The sequence below is a fragment of the Scyliorhinus canicula genome, chromosome 18 (assembly GCF_902713615.1).
Source record: "Scyliorhinus canicula chromosome 18, sScyCan1.1, whole genome shotgun sequence".
In the NCBI taxonomy this organism is placed as follows: domain Eukaryota; kingdom Metazoa; phylum Chordata; class Chondrichthyes; order Carcharhiniformes; family Scyliorhinidae; genus Scyliorhinus; species Scyliorhinus canicula.
The window spans coordinates 7,001,158-7,020,722 of record NC_052163.1 but is presented as its reverse complement, the minus strand read 5'-3'; the positions used below and the strand labels follow the sequence as shown (position 1 = coordinate 7,020,722).

The window sequence follows — 19,565 nt, the reverse complement described above, 5'->3', positions numbered from 1 at the left end:
ACACATTTGGCAATGTGTGTTCCTGGATGGTGTTTGAAGAAGTACTCATAGTGCCCAGTGTTGGATCTGAACCGAGGTGATGGGAAGGATCACTTTGTCCTGCTTGAAATCTCTTGCATGAGATTTTGAGCAAAATAGTTGCTTCTTGATTTCTTCAATGTTTTACAGAGAATATGGATTTTCATCCCCACTGGTCCATGGTGCTGTGAGGCAACAGTGCTAGCTATTGTGCCACCATGCCACCCAATAATGTACCGGATCCTTCTACTGCAAAGGAAAAGACCACAATAACCTTAAGATTTGGCAGACTCTCAGCTATTAGAACTTCATTTTTTCAGCAAAATTCAGGTTCTGTGCTCCCGTATGACTATCATAAATTTTGGGAGATCTGCTGATGTTCTGTCTCCTCTGAATGAAACAAATGAAAGTTAAAGTGTGATTTTAAACTATCTTTTAATACAAGTAAAGATAAATGAAAGTTATTCATAAATCTATCTTTGAACTTACCATGTATACCATGAAGGAACAAACGATTTGATATCTCACCACCCGTCCAAATCTCCTATTTATATACTGTGTGGGGGAAGGGAAGATAGAAAATTGGAAGAACTTAAAACTTCTTCAGAGTTTCTAACTGAATTTTTAAACGACTAAAAATACTTCTACCTCAGAACAGGCCTGTCTGTCAGGGTTTAGAGAACCCCAAAGTATATGATGGAGTTCACCTGACCCATAACTTTGAATAGATTTTGGTTATGGGGAGCACAAGGGCCCACTACACAGGTGTGATGCAACAGAGAATTAAAAGTATTATTAAACAAAAAAGCAATGTTTATTCTATGAATCCAATTAACATTTTTTAAACACACACAGTAAACATCTTAGCAACATCTTTGGCCTTGTTACATCTGTGGGAATGGCCAGGGAGACCTTGGATATGGGTACACACGGACTTTGCCAGGCTGTTTATGCGGTCAATGTTTATAATCTTGGTTGACGCCCATTTGAAATGGATAGACATGCATCGGATGTCCTTTACGACTTCCAGCACCACCACAGACAAACTCTGGCAGTCATTTTGTATCTACGGAATACTGGAGGTCTTTATATTCGACAACCCTTCACCAGCAGAGAATTCCAATCATTCGCAAAGTCCAACAAGTTGGAACATATACCACCCATCTTCTAATGACTGGGCAGGTGAAACGTTTAAAAGTGGTATGAAGAAACAGATCACTGGCTCAGGCGACACCGAATTCAATTCCTTTTCAATGACGGGACCTTGCCACATACTATGATGGGATTGGGCTAGCGGAATTGCTGAAGGGCCAGCGCCTCCAGACTAGCCTCAGGGCGTGATTCTCCCAAAAGGAAACAAGGGGCGGGATTCTCTGACCCCCCGCCAGGTTGGAGAATGGCCGGGGGTCGGCATGAATCCCGCCCCCGACGTCCTTCAAATTCTCCAGCACCTCATAAATCGGCCTGGCATGAATCGCGCCACCCACCTCGGGGAATGGTGGAGACCGGCACGACTCAATGGGCCCCGGGGCTGCCCGAATTCTCCGGCCCGCGATGGGCCGAAGTCACGCCTGTTTTTTGCCAGTCCCACCAGTGTAGATTAGACTATGTCCCTTATCTTAAAAACTGGCAGTCACACCGGGCACTTAGCAAATGCCAGACTGGCAACCAGGTGGCACTGACAGGGTACCCAGGTGGCACCAGCAATGCCAGAGAACTACCTTGTCCAAAAGGCATGAAACTGGGGGCCTCCGATTCCCTTGGTGACCTCCACAAGTGCTGTTCCATCTGGTCCGCATGTGTGGGAACCAGTGCATGAAGATGGCATATTGATGTGCGCATTTGGAACAAACCTTCAACCGACCAGATACGTCGCTGACATTTTCTTGATAAAAATAATAATCTTTATTATTGTCTCAAGTAGGCTTACATTAACACTGCAATGAAGATACTGGCGCCTGTTCGGGTTCACAGAGGGTGAATTTGGAATATCCAATTCACCTAACAGCACATCTTTCGGGACTTGTGGGAGGGAGCCGGAGCACCCGGAGGAAACTCACGCAGGCACGGGGAGAATGTGCAGGCTCCACACAGACAATGGAATGTGCAGGCTCCACACAGACAATGACCCAAGCCAGGAATCGAACCTGGGACCCTGGAGCTGTGAGGCAACAGTGCTACCCACTGTGCTACCGTGCTGCCCAGTTGGATCCATGACGAAGATTCACTCAAACGACGACACAACAACATCAATAAGTTCTATCCCACCATCAGACTCACCATGGACTACTCTCCAGAATCAGCTGCATTCTTGGACACACTCATCTCCATCAAGGATGGTCACCTCAGCGCTTCGCTTTACCGCAAGCCCACGGATAACCTCACGATGCTCCACTTCTCCAGCTTCCACCCTAAACACATTAAGGAAGCCATCCCCTATGGACAAGCCCTCTGTACAGACAGGCTCTGCTCAGACATCTACAGATGCTGAAAAATGTCCTCGTACAAATGGGATATGGCTCTTGTCTCATTGATCGACAGTTCCAACACGCCACAGCTAAAAAATGTACGTGCGTCCTCAGAAGACAAACATGGGACACAATCAACAGAGTACTCTTCATCGTCCAGTACTTCCCTGGAGCGGAGAAACTATGACTTCTTCGCAGCCTTCAACAAATCATCGATGAAGATGAACATCTTGCCAAGGCCATCCCCACACCCCCACTACTTGCCTTCAAACAACCGTGCAACCTCAAACAGACCATTGTTTGCAGCAAACTTCAGCCTTTAGGAGAACAGCAACCACGCAACCCTGCCATGGCAACCTCTGCAAGACGTGCCAGATCATCAACATGGCTACCGCCATTACACGTGGGAACATCACCCACCAGGTACGCGGTACATACTCATGCAACTCGGCCAACGTTGTCTACCTCATACGTTGCAGGAAAGGATGTCCCAAGGTGTGGTACATTGGCAGACACGGCAACAACGGATGAACGGGCATCGTGCGACAATTGGCAGGCAGGATGTTCCCTTTAGCAGTCAGGGAACACTTCAGCAGTCAAGGGCATTCAGCCTCTGATCTTCGGGTAAGCGTTCTCCAAAGCGGCCTTCAGGACACATGACAACGCAGAATTGCCGAGCAGAAACTGACAGCCAAGTTCCGCACACGGATATGGCCTCAACCGGGACCTAGGATTAATGTCTCACTATATTCACTCCCCCACCATCTGGCCTAGGCTTGCGAAATCCTACCAACTGTCCTGGCTGGAGACAATTCACACCTCTTTAACCTTTGATTATCCCTCTCTCCAGTTGCTCCATCTGGACCTGTGAAGACTTAATTACCTGCAAAGACTTGCATTCAAAGTATCGTCTTGCATAATTGACTTTGTCAATATATGTGTTTCTGGAACCCACTTCTTCATTCACCCGAGGAAGGAGCTGCGCTCCAAAAACTAGTGATTTTAAACAAACCTGTTGGACCTTAACCTGGTGATTTCTTACTCTTAATTAATAGGCTTAGTCCCCTCAATCTCTCTTTATTGGGTAATCCCCTCAAGAATACCATTTCTTTTACTACAGATTGGTTGGTCAAGTCTTGATTACAACCCACTCCACCACTTCTAGTATGTTTTAGCGAGGCGAATGTTTCTAATAAAAGTGCTCACCACCAGCAAAACAGAAACAGATCAGAGTAAAGCGATGAAAACAAAGGCAAGATTCTCTGGTCTCCTCGCAGTGTGTTTCCCGGCTGCGGGAGACAGCCCACCAGTGGCCGGTGACAGGATCTTCTGGTCCCACCGAGTTTCCCGGCGGCGGAGCTGTGCCATCGGCTGGACCAGAAGATTTCACCCACAGTGTTTGAAATATATCCACCCTGTTCTGTAGCAGCTCTCCAGCAAAACTATACAGTTTCCCCTCTAAAACAAAAATCATCCTGAAAGAAAAATAAAGTTGTTGACCAAAGTAAACAATATCCTTTCAACCCTACATTACAACAGTGACTACACTTCAAAAGTACTTCATTAGCTGCCTAGTTTGATCCTGAGACCATGAAAAACACTCTAAAAATGTTTTTGTTTTTTAAAAATTTAATCCAGGTAGATTTTATTTTGGAATCAAGTGGATTGAGGTGGTTCTACGGGTGAGGGGGGAGGGGCACATTTTTTTCATGCTCCCTGACAAAACAGAAGACAAGTTGAATAGATGTCATCAGCTCGTACACATGGCACATAGCTGACCGACAGTCAGTAGTGTCATATGAAGGATTATCGACATGAAATACTCTGGTTTTCTCTCTGACAGACGCTGCTAATCTGCTAAATATGTCTGGTATTTTCTGCTTTTATTTGATTTCCAGCACCTGCAGTATTTTGCTTTTGCAATCCTGCCATTGCTCTCTTTATTTACATGGGTGTGTTTCAAAACTCCATGAAACCGCATCTACTGAACAGAGTAAAGGAGCACAACTGGTTTCCCCAGCATGATGACTATAGAATGTAGAAATTTCACATATATTGTATGATAGGTATTTGGTGTGGTAAGGGTTAAAAGGGTTAGTGTGTGACTGCTGCAGTCATGTTTTTGAAATAAATCCTTGTTTGAAGGACAACAATGTTTTGGAGCCAGAGGTGCAATTAAAGCATCGTAAAAAGCTTAGACTAATGGAATGTTGTTTGGATTAAGGGTTTCCCAATCGAATTAATTAGATTTCAGCATGGTAAAATTATGTAATTATTAGGAGGAGTTAAGGTAGTGTGAGGCATTTTTAAGAAAAGCATTTTGTAGAAAAGTAGTGTCAGCTACTTGAAGAAGTGAGCAGAAGTCAAGTATCTCAGTTCAGTTAAAAGATATGTTTTATAGCTAGATTAGCAGTGTCTTTCTAAACAGTTCAGAAGAGTGTAATCAGAAGGTGAGTTGAAACAGGCTGAATCAACTTGTGAGGAACTACGGCCAAAGTTTCTGCATGGTTCTGAGAGGATTCAGATCTTGGGCGGAATTCTCCGCTCCCGCAATAAATCGGGAAGGCCGTCGTGAACTCAGCCGAGTTTCACGACGGCCTCGGAGGCCGCTCCTCGCACCTAATTCACCCCCACCCAGGGGGCTAGGAGCGGCGCTCTGTAAATCTCGGCGCGCCAAGAATGACGCGACGGCGGCGCCTATGTGACGTCAGCCGCGCATGCGCAGGTTGGCTAGCTCCAACCCACGCATGCGCGGCTAGCATCATGACGGCTGACGGCTCCAACCCACGCATGCACGGTTGCAAACTTCCCCTCCGCTGCCCCGCAAGATGTGGCGGCTTGATCTTGCGGGGTGGCGGAGGGGAAAGAGTGCGTCGCTTTGAGACGCTGGCCCGACGATCGGTGGGCACCGATCGCAGGCCAGTCCCCTCCCGAGCACGACCGTGGTGCTCACTCCCCTCTCCGCCCCCCCACAAGCTTCAAACTAGCATTTGGCACTCATGTTCACGATGGCAGCGACCAGGTGTGGTTGCCGCCGTCGTGAACCGGTCGGGAACGGCAGGCCGCTCGGCCCATTCGGGCCGGAGAATCGCCGGTCGCCGTGAAAAACGGCGAGCGGCAATTCTTCTGAGCGGGGAAGTGGGAGAATCGCAGAGGGTGCCAGGGGGGCGTGTCGTGTGTCGCCCGGCCCTCCCGCGATTCTCCCACCTGGCGTGGGGAGTGGAGAATTCCGCCCCTTATCTTTAAAGCAGTGTCAAGGGATCTCTCTTTATCAAAAAACATCCCCGTAAAGCAGGTATTCCTGAGGGTAAACTGTATTTTAACAATGGATTGAGAGTTGAGATTTTTTTTTGTTTGATTGGGAATAAAGATAGTTAAGGGTAAGTGCGGTCATTGTTTGAGGTGTAATTGTGAGCTATTTTCTGGTGTGATGTTAAAGATATTTTAATACTGTTTTCGTAATAAAGTTTGTTTTAATATACCATGGGCTGGATTCTCTGATCCTGCAGCTATGTCTGCAGGATCCGTCTGGTCTTACAACCAGAAAGTCGGTGCCACCCCCGCACCGATCCTCCGTCCGGTGTGGGGGAGGGGAGGGGGGGGGGGGCAGCAGCTGCGCAGCGTAAAGCCTCCGGCTTTACCTGCAGTTATGGCTGGAGAATGGCTAGGTCTGAGGCCGTGCATGCGCCCAGTGGCGGCCTGCGGAGGCCGCGCCTTGCAACTACCCCCTGTAACCAGCCTCGCCACCCCTGGACCCCCCCTCCTCCCCCACCATACAGTGAAGTCCCCCCTGCCAGCGGAATGGTCCCCGCCCCCCGTGGCGGCGCTGGACTCAGTCTGCAGTTGCCACACGAGGTCCCCGAACAGTGTGAGCACACCTGGCCCATGCCGTCGGGGACTCGGACCATCAGGGGCGGAGTATTGGGGTGGACCTCAGGTGGCATCCGGAGGCGTCCATACAGCATGCAGCATTCTCCACGAATACGCTATTTTTGAGGGGGCCGAGCATCTGAAAAACAGCGCCGCCCTCGATTCTGGCGTAAACGTGAATTCTCCGGCTGATCGCGATTTCGGCGTCGGTGATTGGAGAAATCAAAACTGACTGTAAAAGTTTCTATCGGTATGTGAAGAGAAAAAGATTGATAAAAACGAATGCAGACCCCTTCCAGCCAGAAACAGGGGCATTCACAACAGGCAACAAAGAAATGGCTGAGGAACTAAAATTCGCACTTTGCTCCTGGCTTCACAAAGGAAGACATGAAGAATGTACTGGAAGTTCTGAGAAACACAAGTTTTAGTGAGGAGCTGAAGGAAATTAATATTAGTGGAGAAATGATTTTGGGGAAATTAATGGGATTAAGGATCTTCAGGGCCTGATCATCTTCATCCCAGAATACTTAAGAAATAGTGGATCCATTGGTGATCATTTTCTAAAATTATTTGGACTCTGGAATGGTTCCTACAGATCGGAAGGTAGCTAATTTAACCCCGCTATTCAAAAAGGGAGATAGAGAGAAAACAGGGAACTATAGACCAGAGAGCCTAATGTCAGTAGTAGGGAAGTTGCTGGAGTCAATTATCAAGGATTTAATAGCACAGCATTTGGAAAGCAGTGGTGTAATCAGACAAAGTCAGCATGGATTTACGAAAGGGAAATCACACTTGACAAATCTATTGGAATTCGTTGAAGATGTAACTTGTAGAGTTGACCAGGGTTAACCTGGGGATGTGGTCTATTTAGACTTTCAGAAGGTTTTTGACAAGGTCCTTCATAGCACAATACTATGTAAAATTAAAGCGCATGGGATTGTGGGTAGTGTCCTGAGATGGATAGAAAGCTGGTTAGCTGACAGGAAGCAAAAAGTTGGAATAAATGGGTCTTTTTCCAATTGGCAGGCAGTATTTAGTGGGGTACCGCAGTGATCTGTGCTAGGACCCCAACTGTTCACATTATATATTAATGATTTGGACAAGGAACTCAATGTATTCTCTCCAAATTTTCAGATGGTACAACGTTGGGTGGGAGTGTGAACTGTGAGGAGGATGCAGAGATGCTTCAGCAAGATTTGAATAAGCAGAGTGAATGGGCATATGCAGTATAATGTAGATAAATGTGAAGTTATCCATTTCGGTAGCAAAAATAGGAAGGCAGATTATTATTTGAATGGGCTTAAATTGAGAGAGGTGGATACTCAACGAGACCTTGGTGTCCTCGTGCATCAGTTGCTGAAAGTAAGCGCGCAGGTACAGCAGGCAGTAAAGAAGGCAAATGGTATGTTGGCCTTCATAGCGAGAGGATTTGAGTATAGGATTCAGAATGTTTTACTGCAATTGTACAGGGTATTGCTGAGGCCACATCTGGAGTATTGTGTGCAGTTTTGGTGTCCTTATCTGAGGAAGGATGTTCTTGCTATGGAGGGACTGCAGCGAGGGTTTACCAGGCTGATTCCTGGGAGGGCGGGACTGTCATATGAGGAGAGACTAAGTCGGATAGGATTACATTATTGGAGTTTAGAAAAGTGAGAGAGGATCTAATAGAAACTTAGAAAATTCTAACAGGATTAGACAGAGTAGATTCAGATGGTGGGGGAGTTCAGAACTAGGGGTCATAGTTTGAAGATAAGGAGTAAACCTTTAGGACTGAGGTGAGGAGAAACTTCTTCACCCAGAGAGAGTGGTGAATCTGTGGAATTCACTGCCACAGAAAGTAGTTGAGGTCAAAACATTGTGTAATTTCAAGAAGGAATTAGATACAGCTCTTGGGGTTAATGGGATCAAAGGATTTGGGCGAAGGCGGGGTCAGGGTTTTGAACTTGATGATCAGCTATGTACATAATGAATGGCGGAGCAGGCTTGAAGGGCCGAATGGCCTCCTCCTGCTTCTATTTTCCATAGAATTAGAATTCTTACAGCGCAGAAGGTGGCCATTCTACCCATCGAGTCTGCATCAACCCTCTGAAAGAGCACCCTACCCAGGCTCACTCCCCCACTCTATCCCCGTAACCACACCTAACCTGCACACCTTTGGACATTAAGGGACAATTTATCATTGCCAATCCACCGTGCCTGCACATCTTTGGACTGTGGGAGGAAACCAGAGCACCCAGATGAAACCCATGTAGACATGGGGAGAAAGTGCAAACTCCACACAGATCGTCACTTAAGGACGAAATTGAATCTAGGACCCTGGTGCTATGAGGCAGCAGTGCTAACCATTGTGCCACTGGCTGCCTCTATGTATGTTTCTATGTCCGTATATTTTTATGTATTCTCCCTGTGTCTGCTTGGGTTTCCTCCGCATGCTCTGGTTTCCTCCCACAGTCGAAAGATGTGCGAGTTAGGTAGATTGGCCATGCTAAAATTGCCCCCTAGTATCCATGGATGTGCAAGTTAGGTTTTAAAAAAAATATTTTTATTATCCTCCTTTTTCACATTTTCTCCCAAATTTACACCCACCAACAATAAACAATAATCAGTAACAAATATGTCAATCCCCATATCAATAACAACGATCCCATCCTCCCACCAAACCCCAAACATTAACCCGCATGTTCACACAAACAAATGACAAAAAGGAATTCGGGATTACCCATAGTCGCCATTAACACACACAGCCCCCCTCCCCCCAACCCTCCCACCCACCCGCCCCAACTAATGTTCGATGTTATCCAGTTCTTGAAAGTGCATAATGAATAATGCCCATGAATTGTAGAACCCCTCCATCCTTCCCCCTCAGTTCAAACTTATCCTTCTGCAGAGTCAAGAATTCCAACAGGTCCCCCCGCCACGCCAGGGCACAGGGCGGAGAGGCTGCCCTCCAACCCAGCAGGATCCGCCTTCGGGTGATCAACGAGGCGAAGGCTACAACATCTGCCTCCGCACCCGTTTCCAACCCTGGCTGGTCCGACACCCCGAATGTGGCCTCCTGGGGGCCCGGGTCCACGTGCACTTTAGAAATTACTCTAAATACCTCCTTCCAGTAATCCTCGAGCTTTGCACAGGACCAAAACATATGAACGTGATTAGTGCCCCCCCCCCTCACCCCGCCCCCTCCGCAACGTTCACATACATCTTCTACTCCTTCAAAGAATTGGCTCATCCTCACCCTCGTAAGGTGTGCTCTGTACACCACCTTCAGCTGTATCAGCCCCAACCTCGCACACGAGGTGTGGCATTCACTCTCTGGAGCACCTCACACCAGAACCCCTCCTCCATATCCTCTCCCAACTCTTCCTCCCACTTTGCTTTGATCCCTTCCAGTGGTACCTTCTCCTCTTCCAAAATCACTCCGTAAACCGCTGACACTACCCGCTTCTCCAGTCCTCTTGCCGTCAGCACCTCCTCCAGCAATGTGGAGGTCGGCTCCACCGGGAAGCTCTGTATCCCACTTCCCTGACTCAAATCTGTGGTTACCCCGAATCGGCATTTCCCTTGACCCTGCTCCCAACCCGAAGTGTTGGCGAAACTGCCTCCAAATTCTCAATTAAGCTATTATTACCGGACTCCCTGAGTATTTCCCCAGGGCTGTCAGGAGCGGCGCTGTTGCTAGTGCTTTCAGTCCCGACCCCCAGCACAAACTCTCCTCCATTCTGACCCACTGGGAATCAACCCCTCTGACCCAGCTCCGCACCTTCTCCACATTCGCCGCCCAGTAGTAATACATCAGGTTCGGAAGACCCAAACCCCCTGCCTGCCTTCCCCTCTGTAGCAGCACCTTTCTATCTCTGGCCTCCTTCCCTCCCCATATGAACGAAGTAATCCTTCCCTCAATCTCTCTGAAAAATGCCTTTGGCAGGAAAATGGGTAGGCATTGAAAAATAAACAGAAATCGCGGCAACACGTTCATTTTAACCGCCTGTACCCAACCCGCCAGTGACAGAGGAAGCCCATCCCACCTTGCCAGATTGGCTTTCACTCTCCCCACCAAACTAGTGATGTTGTACCTGCCCCCACCCCCCCACTCCCAGGCAACCTGCACCCCCAGGTACCTAAAGTGAGTCCCTGCCCTATGGAATGGGAGCCCCCCCCCCACCCCTGCCCCCACCCCTGGTCGAGACACCACAAAATACTCACCCTTGTCTAGATTTTGTTTGTACCCCGAGAAAGACCCAAACACTCGAAGCAGCCCAATATTCCCCCGATTGACACACTCGGTTCCTACACGTATAACAGCAAGTCATCGGCATATATCGGTATCCTATGCTCTATTCCCCCCCCCGCACTATTTCTTTCCATACCCCCGAACTTCTTAATGCAAACAGCAGGGGGGACATAGGACATCCCTGCCTAGTCCCACAGTGGAGAGAAAAGTACTTGTGCTGATGTTGTTTGTGCAGACACTCGCCATCGGCTCCCAGTTCACAAAGTTTGGTCCAACCCCAAACCGCTCCAGAACTGACATCAAGTACCCCCATTCTGCCCGGTCAAATGCCTTCTCAGCTTGCAATGACACAACCACCTCTGTTTCCTTCCCCTCTGCCGGCGCCATAACAACGTTCAAAACCCTCCTAATGTTCGAAAAAAGCTGCCTCCTTCTCACGAACCCCGTCTGACCCTCTCCTATCATCTTTGGGAGGCACTACTCCAGCCTACCCGCCAGTACTTACGCAAATACTTTTGCGTCCACATTCAGAAGTGATATGGGCCTATACGACCCACACTCCGTCGGATCCGTATCATTTTTTAGCAACAGGGAAATCGATGCCTGCCCCAAAGTTTGTGGCAATACCCCCTTCCCTATCGCCTCTTCAAACATCCCCACCATCAGGGGTGCCAGCTTATCCTTGAATTTGTTATAATATTCAACCGGAAACCCATCCGGCCCTGCCACCTTCCCCGACTGCATCCTCCCAATCGCATCCTGTATCTCCTGCTCCACTATCGCTCCTTCTAATGTAGCCCTGTCCCCTCCCCTAACCTCGGGTACTCCAACCCATCTAGAAATTCCTGCATCTCACAGTGGCGCCGGAGGATTCCGCACCTTTGGGGCGGTCCGACGCCGGAGTGGTTCACGCCACTCCTTGGCGCCGGAGTGGCCCACCCTGCCGGATCGTGGAAAATCCTGCCCAACATGTCTCATGCCATGGCATGGCATGGCAGCACGGTAGCACATGTTGATTGCACTGTGGCTTCACAGCGCCAGGGTCCCAGGTTCGATTCCCCGCTGGGTCACTGTCTGTGCGGAGTCTGCACGTCCTCCCCGTGTCTGCGTGGGTTTCCTCCGGGTGCCCCGGTTTCCTCCCACAGTCCAAAGGCGTGTAGGTTAGGTGGATTGACCATGATAAATTGCCCTTAGTGACCAAGAAAAATGTTAGGAGGGGTAATTGGGTTATGGGGATAGGGTGGAAGTGAGGGCTTAAGTGGGTCAGTGCAGACTCGATGGGCCGAATGGCCTCCTTCTGCACTGTATGTTCTATGTTCTACCCACGAGAAGCCAATTGAGAATTTTTTGTTTATTAAACGGTCAACAGTAACAAAGATTTGAAAATCAACCACGTAACACTCCACATATCACACTGCCCATTAAACAACAAGGAAACATCACCGTTATTGAATACAAAGCTACATCAGCTCATTTTGACAAAAACAAAAAAACAGACGCTTTGACCCCTCACAGGTCCCTCGAAAGAAATGGAGGATAAGCCTGAGAATTTGTTATCATGTCCAGAATATTGCCATAGAAATAATCTGTTCATCAATGTGTGACTAGTTCCACGTATCAATGCCATTCTCCGTCCAGGAGCTGCAGCTGTGCAGGCCCCTCCCACACGGCCCAATCTCACCAGAACCAAATTCTGGCATCCACATATTCCACCAGCGCTCAAGGTGCAGTTGAACATCCTTGACTTCCAGGGTATTTAACCCGTGGTGACGTGCAACAACAGCAACAAAAGCATCAACAATCTGCAAAAGCATTTCTTCAATGGTGTACCAGATCCCGCAGCATCTTGTTGCTTCAAACCTGATGGCTTTCTGGACTCATACATCCCCCTGAGCCCAGCATTCCAGGACCCAGCAATCTTAGAAAAATTGTCCTTCTTTCCGGCTACAGAAAGGGAAGGAAACAGCAACAGAAGCCTCCAGGCATTTGCAGCCACCAGCAGGAGCTGCAGCAAACACAACCTGCAGCTGTGAAGTGCTCTCACAACTAACAAAGCTAAAACCTCAATTACCAAAGCCTTCAGCTGTGAAGCGAGAGGCTGCTCACAGTAAAAGGGAGTTATACTGACCTTCAGCATTGAACCAAAAGCAGGGCTCTATCCTGGAAGTGTTTGGTAGGAAGACAGGCAGCAACTGTGGTTGCCCCTGTTATGCGTCTCGACAATATTTAAAGATGGCTTGAAGGCCTCACAGATGCAAAGTCTCCCCTCCCTCCCCCCACCCTCTGGCCCACTCAGCCCCCTTCGACCAAGCCCAATCCCCCTGAGGCATCCCACCCAGAGCTATGGGCAGCAGCCTCTGTGCTCTTGAGCTGCATGGCCGAAATGGAAATGGCTACTCCCCTCTTAAGTTTCACTCAGCAGCCAATGCGCCAGATTCACCTTTTTAGAAGGAGTACTAAATGATGCCTGCATGATTTCTTGCTGGGAAGCCAATTAATTCCCGGGAGGCTGTTGCATTTGACATTAATCTCGCGAATGAGACAGAAATTAATGCAAATGAGGGTTACTGATGTGCTCTGCATATTTAGGCGAGATCTGGAACTCGCAGTCGGGAATGGGCCGGTTAGATAGCAAATGAAATGAGAGCGAATCTCAATTTTGGCATTTCCCGCTATTTAACCAGCATGCACAGATCTGCGCCGGGCACAACACGGTGTTCAATCGAATCCTGATTCTTTTCAAATACAAACTGTAAACAAAAGGAAAACGTAAAAAAAATGGAGGCAACAAAAGTTATGTTTGGACAATTTCTGTTGGTGCAAAGTAAAAAAACGGCAGGATTCTCCATTCCCCCAGCTGCATGCTTCCCAGCAGTGCCGTTTGCCGACATCGGGATTCTCTGGCAACATGAACACAGAATCCCTGCGACTAGAGAATTACGTCCACTTTCTATTGACATTGGTTGCAGAGTGGTGAAGGGTTCTTTAGACATAGTAGTTCCACACTACACTAGCTAAAGAGAGAGCACAATGGTGAAGAAGCAGTAACTGGAAATAGTAACTAAAAGTGGTTTTACCTCGTACGTACTAATAATGTTTAGCCTGTAGAAGAGTGGAATGTAAATCAGGCAAACGAATATCATTGTGAAAAACCTAGAAATGTTGAGCATCAGAACATTCAATCCGGTGTTGTACACTTCAGCTGGATAGCCAATCACTGAAACCACAAGCAGAAATAGCTGAAGATTAGTCTAAATTGAAGCATCAAAAGCACGGGTTTAAAAAAAAACACAGCAACTTTAGAAAACTAGAAATCTGTATGTAATAGATAATAAACTGTTGGGATGCGATTTACCCGAAAAAGTTCATAATCTGGTTTTGGGCACATTTGGCAGCTGTACCTCGACAACTGCAGCGTGGAGATTGACTCCGCTATTCAACGGGACTTGGCACTACATCACACGCAGCGCGTGCGTGATCCAGATTTTGCTGTGCACCGTGAGTTGGGTGATTCACACAAGGTTTTACACCCGGCATGGAGCTGATTTGGGGCTCTCCTGCGATCATCATGCCGGCGTGGCACAATGGGAAAATCGCGCCCAACATTCATTTTTTAAAATTTAAAATGAAATAAATTTAGAGTGTGTGGTAGGCTATATTAGGGGTATCGTAGTACCGAGGTGGGATGTACCTTATATTGTAGTATGAGTGGTAGAACCTGCCTGCTGGTTCCGCCCAGCAGGCGGAGCATAAGAGTCTGTGTTTCACCCACAGCAGTCATTCTGTACCGGAGCTGCTGGGGTAACTACTTATTCATTAAAGCCTTCAATTGGACTACAATCTCGCTTCAGTAGTGATTGATCATGCATCACAATGTACCCAATTCCTTTTCCAATTAAGGGGCAATTTAGCATGCCCAATCCACCAACTCTGCACATCTTTGGATTGTGGGGATGAAACCCATGCAGACACGGGGAGAATGTGCAAACTCCACACGGACAGTGACCCGGGGCTACGCTGCAACCTCAGCGCCGTGAGGTAGCAGTGCTAACCACTGCACCACCATGCAGTCCTTGCCTGGGTGTGACTTTTGGATGCCCTCTGAAATGGTCCAGCAAGCCACTCGATTGAAGGCAATAAATGCTTGTCCAGCTAGTGTCGTAAAAAAGGGGGTAAAAAATGGCTTTCTTGCCTCTGACTCTCCAGCCTTCAAAACAAGGCCTTGGGAACACACTGCACTATGGAATATTACACTATCTGCAGAGTGATATAGACTGGGACATGATTATAGAAGAGGACATGACTGATGTGTTGGGTACTCTGGATCTGTGGAGACTGCGTTTACCTTAGCAGTAACACATACAGGCTACCAACACTTGAAATAGTACAATACTATTTTATTAAGCTAGGAACTGTTGAACATACTTTCACTGTGGGTCGACACTATGTTAGATTAAACTGAAGATCTATGCCTATCCTGACCAGTCTAGACTATCAGCACATGGTAAAGATCTGTGCTACAAGCTGTGAGCTCTGTCCTTCTTAGAGGCTGCATCCCGAATAAGTGGGAAAACTAGTGCCCTCTGGCTTTATAGTGAGTGTGCCCTAACTGGTGATTGGCTGCTGTGTTGTGTGTGTTGATTGGTCTTGCAGTGTGTCAGTCAGTGTATGTCTGCACCATTATATACTGATGTGGATATTATGACAATGACATTTGAGTAGGACAGAAACTATGGCAGGATGGTTGGCTTGACATGGAGGTTTTCGAGGTCAGACCGCGCAATGAGATTGGCTGAGGCGCCGGTGTCCAGGCGGAATCGGATTCGGGATCGGTTGACCGTGAGGGTGGATGGACGGCCCTATTAAATAATGATGATATGAAGCTTGCGCAAGTCGAGAAGACACAGCCGGAGTGATCCACATCCAGAGTGGGAATTGCAACTTGGTAATTTGGTGCAGTGAGGTAATTCAGTGCCGAGTGGGAGAAGGTGCTTTTCCTCTACTGTTTTGTTCTCTCTCTTTCTTCTGGCCTGTAACTTTTAATCTGCAGGGAGAGAACCAGAGAGCATCTGAGATATTGGGTGAGTTCTCCCAGTGAGCCAGAGAAGACACAGCCAGAGTGAGGCACAACCAAGAGTGAGTTTGGGAATTCGAAGCTGGGTGGGGAGGAGGTGCTTTTTAACCCTGGTAAGTGACTGGTAAGTAGTTTTTCTTTTTTTTTTCTTTTCATTGTCTAATTTATTTACTTTTCTTTCGTTTTTTGAAATTGTTGTTGTATACGTTTACCTAAGGTTAAGACATGGCAGGAGATCCCAGACATAGAACATAGAACACTACAGCGCAGTACGGGCCCTTCGGCCCTCGATGTTGCGCCGACCTGTGAAACCATCTGAAGCCTATCTGACCTACACTATTCCATTTTCATCCATATGTCTATCCAGTGACCACTTAAATGCCCTTAAAGTTGGCGAGTCTACTACTATTGCAGGCAATAGTAAACCCGTGTCATGCTCCTCGTGTGCGATGTGGGAGCTCAGGGACACGTCCACTGTCCCTGGCTCTTTCACGTGCAAGAAGTGTGTTCAGTTGCAGCTCCTGTTAGACCGCTTGACGGCTCTGGAGCTGCGGATGGATTGACTTTGGAGCATCCGCGATGCTGAGGAGGTTGTGGATAGCACGTTTAGCGAGTTGGTCACACCGCAGGTGAAAGTTACTGAGGGAGATAGAAAATGGGTGACCAAAAGACCAAGCAAGAGTAGGAAGGCAGTGCAGGTGTCCCCTGCGGTCTCCCTGAAAAACAGATATACCGTTTTGGATACTGTTGAGGGAGATGGCTCACCAGGGGAAGGCAGCAGAGGCCAGGTTCATGGCACCGTGGCTGGCTCTGCTGCACAGCAGGGCAGGAAGAAAAATGGCAGGGCTATAATGATAGGGGACTCGATCGTAAGGGGAATAGACTGGCGGTTCTGTGGACGCAATCGAGACTCCAGGATGGTATGTTGCCTCCCTGGTGCAAGGGTCAAGGAGTGGCTGCAGGACATTCTGGGGGGAGGGTGGGAAGGGGGTGAACAGCCAGCTGTTGTGGTGCACATAGGCACCGACAATATAGGTAAAAAACGGGATGAGGTCCTGCAAGCTGAATTCAGGGAGTTAGGAGTTAAACTAAAAAGTAGGACCTCAAAGGTAGTAATCTCAGGATTGCTACCAGTGCCATGAGCTAGTGAGACAGCTAGTGTGCCATGAGACAGGATTGATTCATGATCTCATAGTTAGGGATCCTCTCGGAAGGAGCGATCACAATATGGTGGAATTTAAAATACAGATGGAGGGTGAGAAGGTAAAATCAAATTCTAGTGTTTTGTGTTTAAACAAAGGAGATTACAATGGGATGAGAGAAGAACTAGCTAAGGTTGACTGGGAGCAAAGACTTTTTGGTGAAACAGTTGAGGAACAGTGGAGAACCTTCCAAGTGATTTTTCACAGTGCTCAGCAAAGGTTTATACCAACAAAAAGGAACGACGGTAGAAAGAGGGAAAATCGACCATGGATATCTAAGGAAATAAGGGAGAGTATCAAATTGAAGGAAAAAGCATTCAAAGTGGCAAAGATTGGTGGGAGACTAGAGGACTGGGAAATCTTTAGGGGGCAACAGAAAGCTACTAAAAAAGCTATAAAGAAGAGTAAGATAAGAGTATGAGAGTAAACTTGCTCAGAAAATAAAAACAGACAGTAAAAGTTTTTACAAATATATAAAACAAAAAAGAGTGGCTAAGGTAAATATTGGTCCTTTAGAGGATGAGAAGGGAGTTTTAATAATGGGAGATGAGGAAATGGCTGAGGAACTGAACAGGTTTTTGGGTCGGTCTTCACAGTGGAAGACACAAATAACATGCCAGTGACTGATAGAAATGAGGCTATGACAGGTGAGGACCTTGAGAGGATTGTTATCACTAAGGAGGTAGTGATGGGTAAGCTAATGGGGCTAAAGGTAGACAAGTCTCCTGGCCCTGATGGAATGCATCCCAGAATGCTAAAAGAGATGGCTAGGGCATGATCTGCTCCTCTATATCTCGGACCCACAAAGCAGCATGGACGGAATCATCGCGCTCCTGAAAGAGTTTGGAGCCTTCTCGGGCTACAAACTCAACATGAGCAAAAGTGAGATCTTCCCAGTACACCCGCAAGGGGGGGGGGGGGGGGGGGGGGGGGGGGGGGGGGCAGCACTAAAGGGGCTGCCGTTCAAACAAGCCCGACATAAATTCCGCTACCTGGGGATCCAAATAGCCCATGACTGGAAAGGGATCCACAAATGGAACCTCACCAGCCTGACGGAGGAAGTTAAAAAGGACCTGCAAAGATGGAACACACTCCCGCTCTCCCTCGCGGGGAGAGTTCAGACGATCAAAATGAACGTACTGCCCAGGTTCCTCTTCCTGTTTAGATCCATTCCGATCTACATCCCCAAGGCCTTTTTCAAAGCGCTGGACAAACTCATCATGGCGTTCGTATGGGGGGGTAAAATGCTAGGATCCCAAAGAAGGTCTTACAAAAAACAAAAACCAGGGGAGGGTTAGCCCTCCCGAATCTACAATTCTACCACTGGGCAGCAACAGCCGAGCGAGTAAGGGGATGGATCCAGGAGCCAGAAGCTGAGTGGGTGCGTGCGGAGGAGGCCTCCTGCATGGGAACCTCCCTTCGGGCCCTCGCCACGGCAGCACTCCCATCCCCACCCAAAAAACACTCCAGCAGCCCAGTGGTGACAGCCACCCTCCAATCCTGGAACCAACTGCGGCAGCAACTTGGCCTGACCAAAATGTCGAACAGGGCTCCCATCTGCAACAACCATAGGTTCAAACCAGCACTGACCGACGCCACCTTCAAAAGGTGGAGGCAGGACGGGGGGACACTGACAGTCAGGGACCTATACACGGACGACAGGATCGCAACACTGGACGAACTGACAGAGAAATTTCAGCTAGCTGGGGGGAACGAGCTACGGTACCTGCAGCTCAAAAACTTCCTACGAAAGGAGACAAGGACGTACCCACAACCGCCACGACAGACACTACTGGAAGACCTACTGGATGCAAGTATCCTAGAGAAAGGGAACTGTAGTGACATGTATGACCGACTGGTAGATAGGGACGACACCGTACTGGACGCAACAAGGAGGAAATGGGAGGACGACCTGGGGATGGAGATCGGGTGGGGACTCTGGAGCGAAGCACTGCATAGGGTCAACTCCACCTCCACGTGCGCAAGGCTCAGCCTGACGCAACTAAAAGTGGTACATAGAGCCCACTTAACAAGAACCCGTATGAGTAGGTTGTTCCCGGAGGTGGAAGACAGATGTGAACGGTGCCAAAGAGGCCCGGCCAACCACGCCCACATGTTCTGGTCTTGCCCCAGACTCGTGGAGTACTGGACAGCCTTCTTCGAGGTTATGTCCAAAGTGGTGGGAGTGAGGGTGGAGCCATGCCCGATAGTGGCGGTCTTCGGGGTTTCAGAACAGCCAGATCTATTCCTGGGGAGGAGGGCAGACGCCCTTGCCTTTGCCTCCCTGATCGCCCGCCGTAGAATCCTGTTTGGCTGGCGGTCAGCAGCACCGCCCAGAGCTGCGGACTGGCTGTCCGACCTCTCGGAATCTCTCCAAATGGAGAAAATCAAATTTGCCATCCGAGGGTCGGACGACGGCTTCCACAGAACGTGGGAGCCATTCATGCAACTGTTCCGGGACCTATTTGTGGCCAATGTACAAGAGGAAGAATAGTCGGGGGAAGGTAGCGGGAGGGGGGGGGGCTACAGGTTCGTTACGGGGGTTCGATGGCTAGCTAAGGCCCAAAACCAAACTAAATAAACATGTTGAGGGGGGGGGGGGGGGGGGGGGGGCGCAGTTACTACTACGAAGATGCTTACCTGTAAATATGTATGTTAATTTTTGCGTGTTTGTTTTTTTTTTTCTTTTTTCTTTCTCCTAA

General features: G+C 48.4%; 1 protein-coding gene across 3 annotated transcripts in view; it reads right to left on the bottom strand.

Moving 5' to 3' along the window:
- LOC119953671 (sodium-coupled monocarboxylate transporter 2-like) overlaps positions 1-19,565 on the bottom strand; it is a 142,479-nt gene that overhangs the window by 92,471 nt on the left and 30,443 nt on the right. For all 3 annotated transcript variants that reach the window (XM_038778179.1, XM_038778180.1, XM_038778181.1), the window contains 2 exons: positions 13,665-13,804; positions 508-573 (listed from right to left, as the gene is read on the bottom strand). In XM_038778179.1, coding sequence (XP_038634107.1) covers positions 508-573; positions 13,665-13,804 — 206 coding nt within the window. The remainder of the gene's footprint in view (positions 1-507; positions 574-13,664; positions 13,805-19,565) is intronic.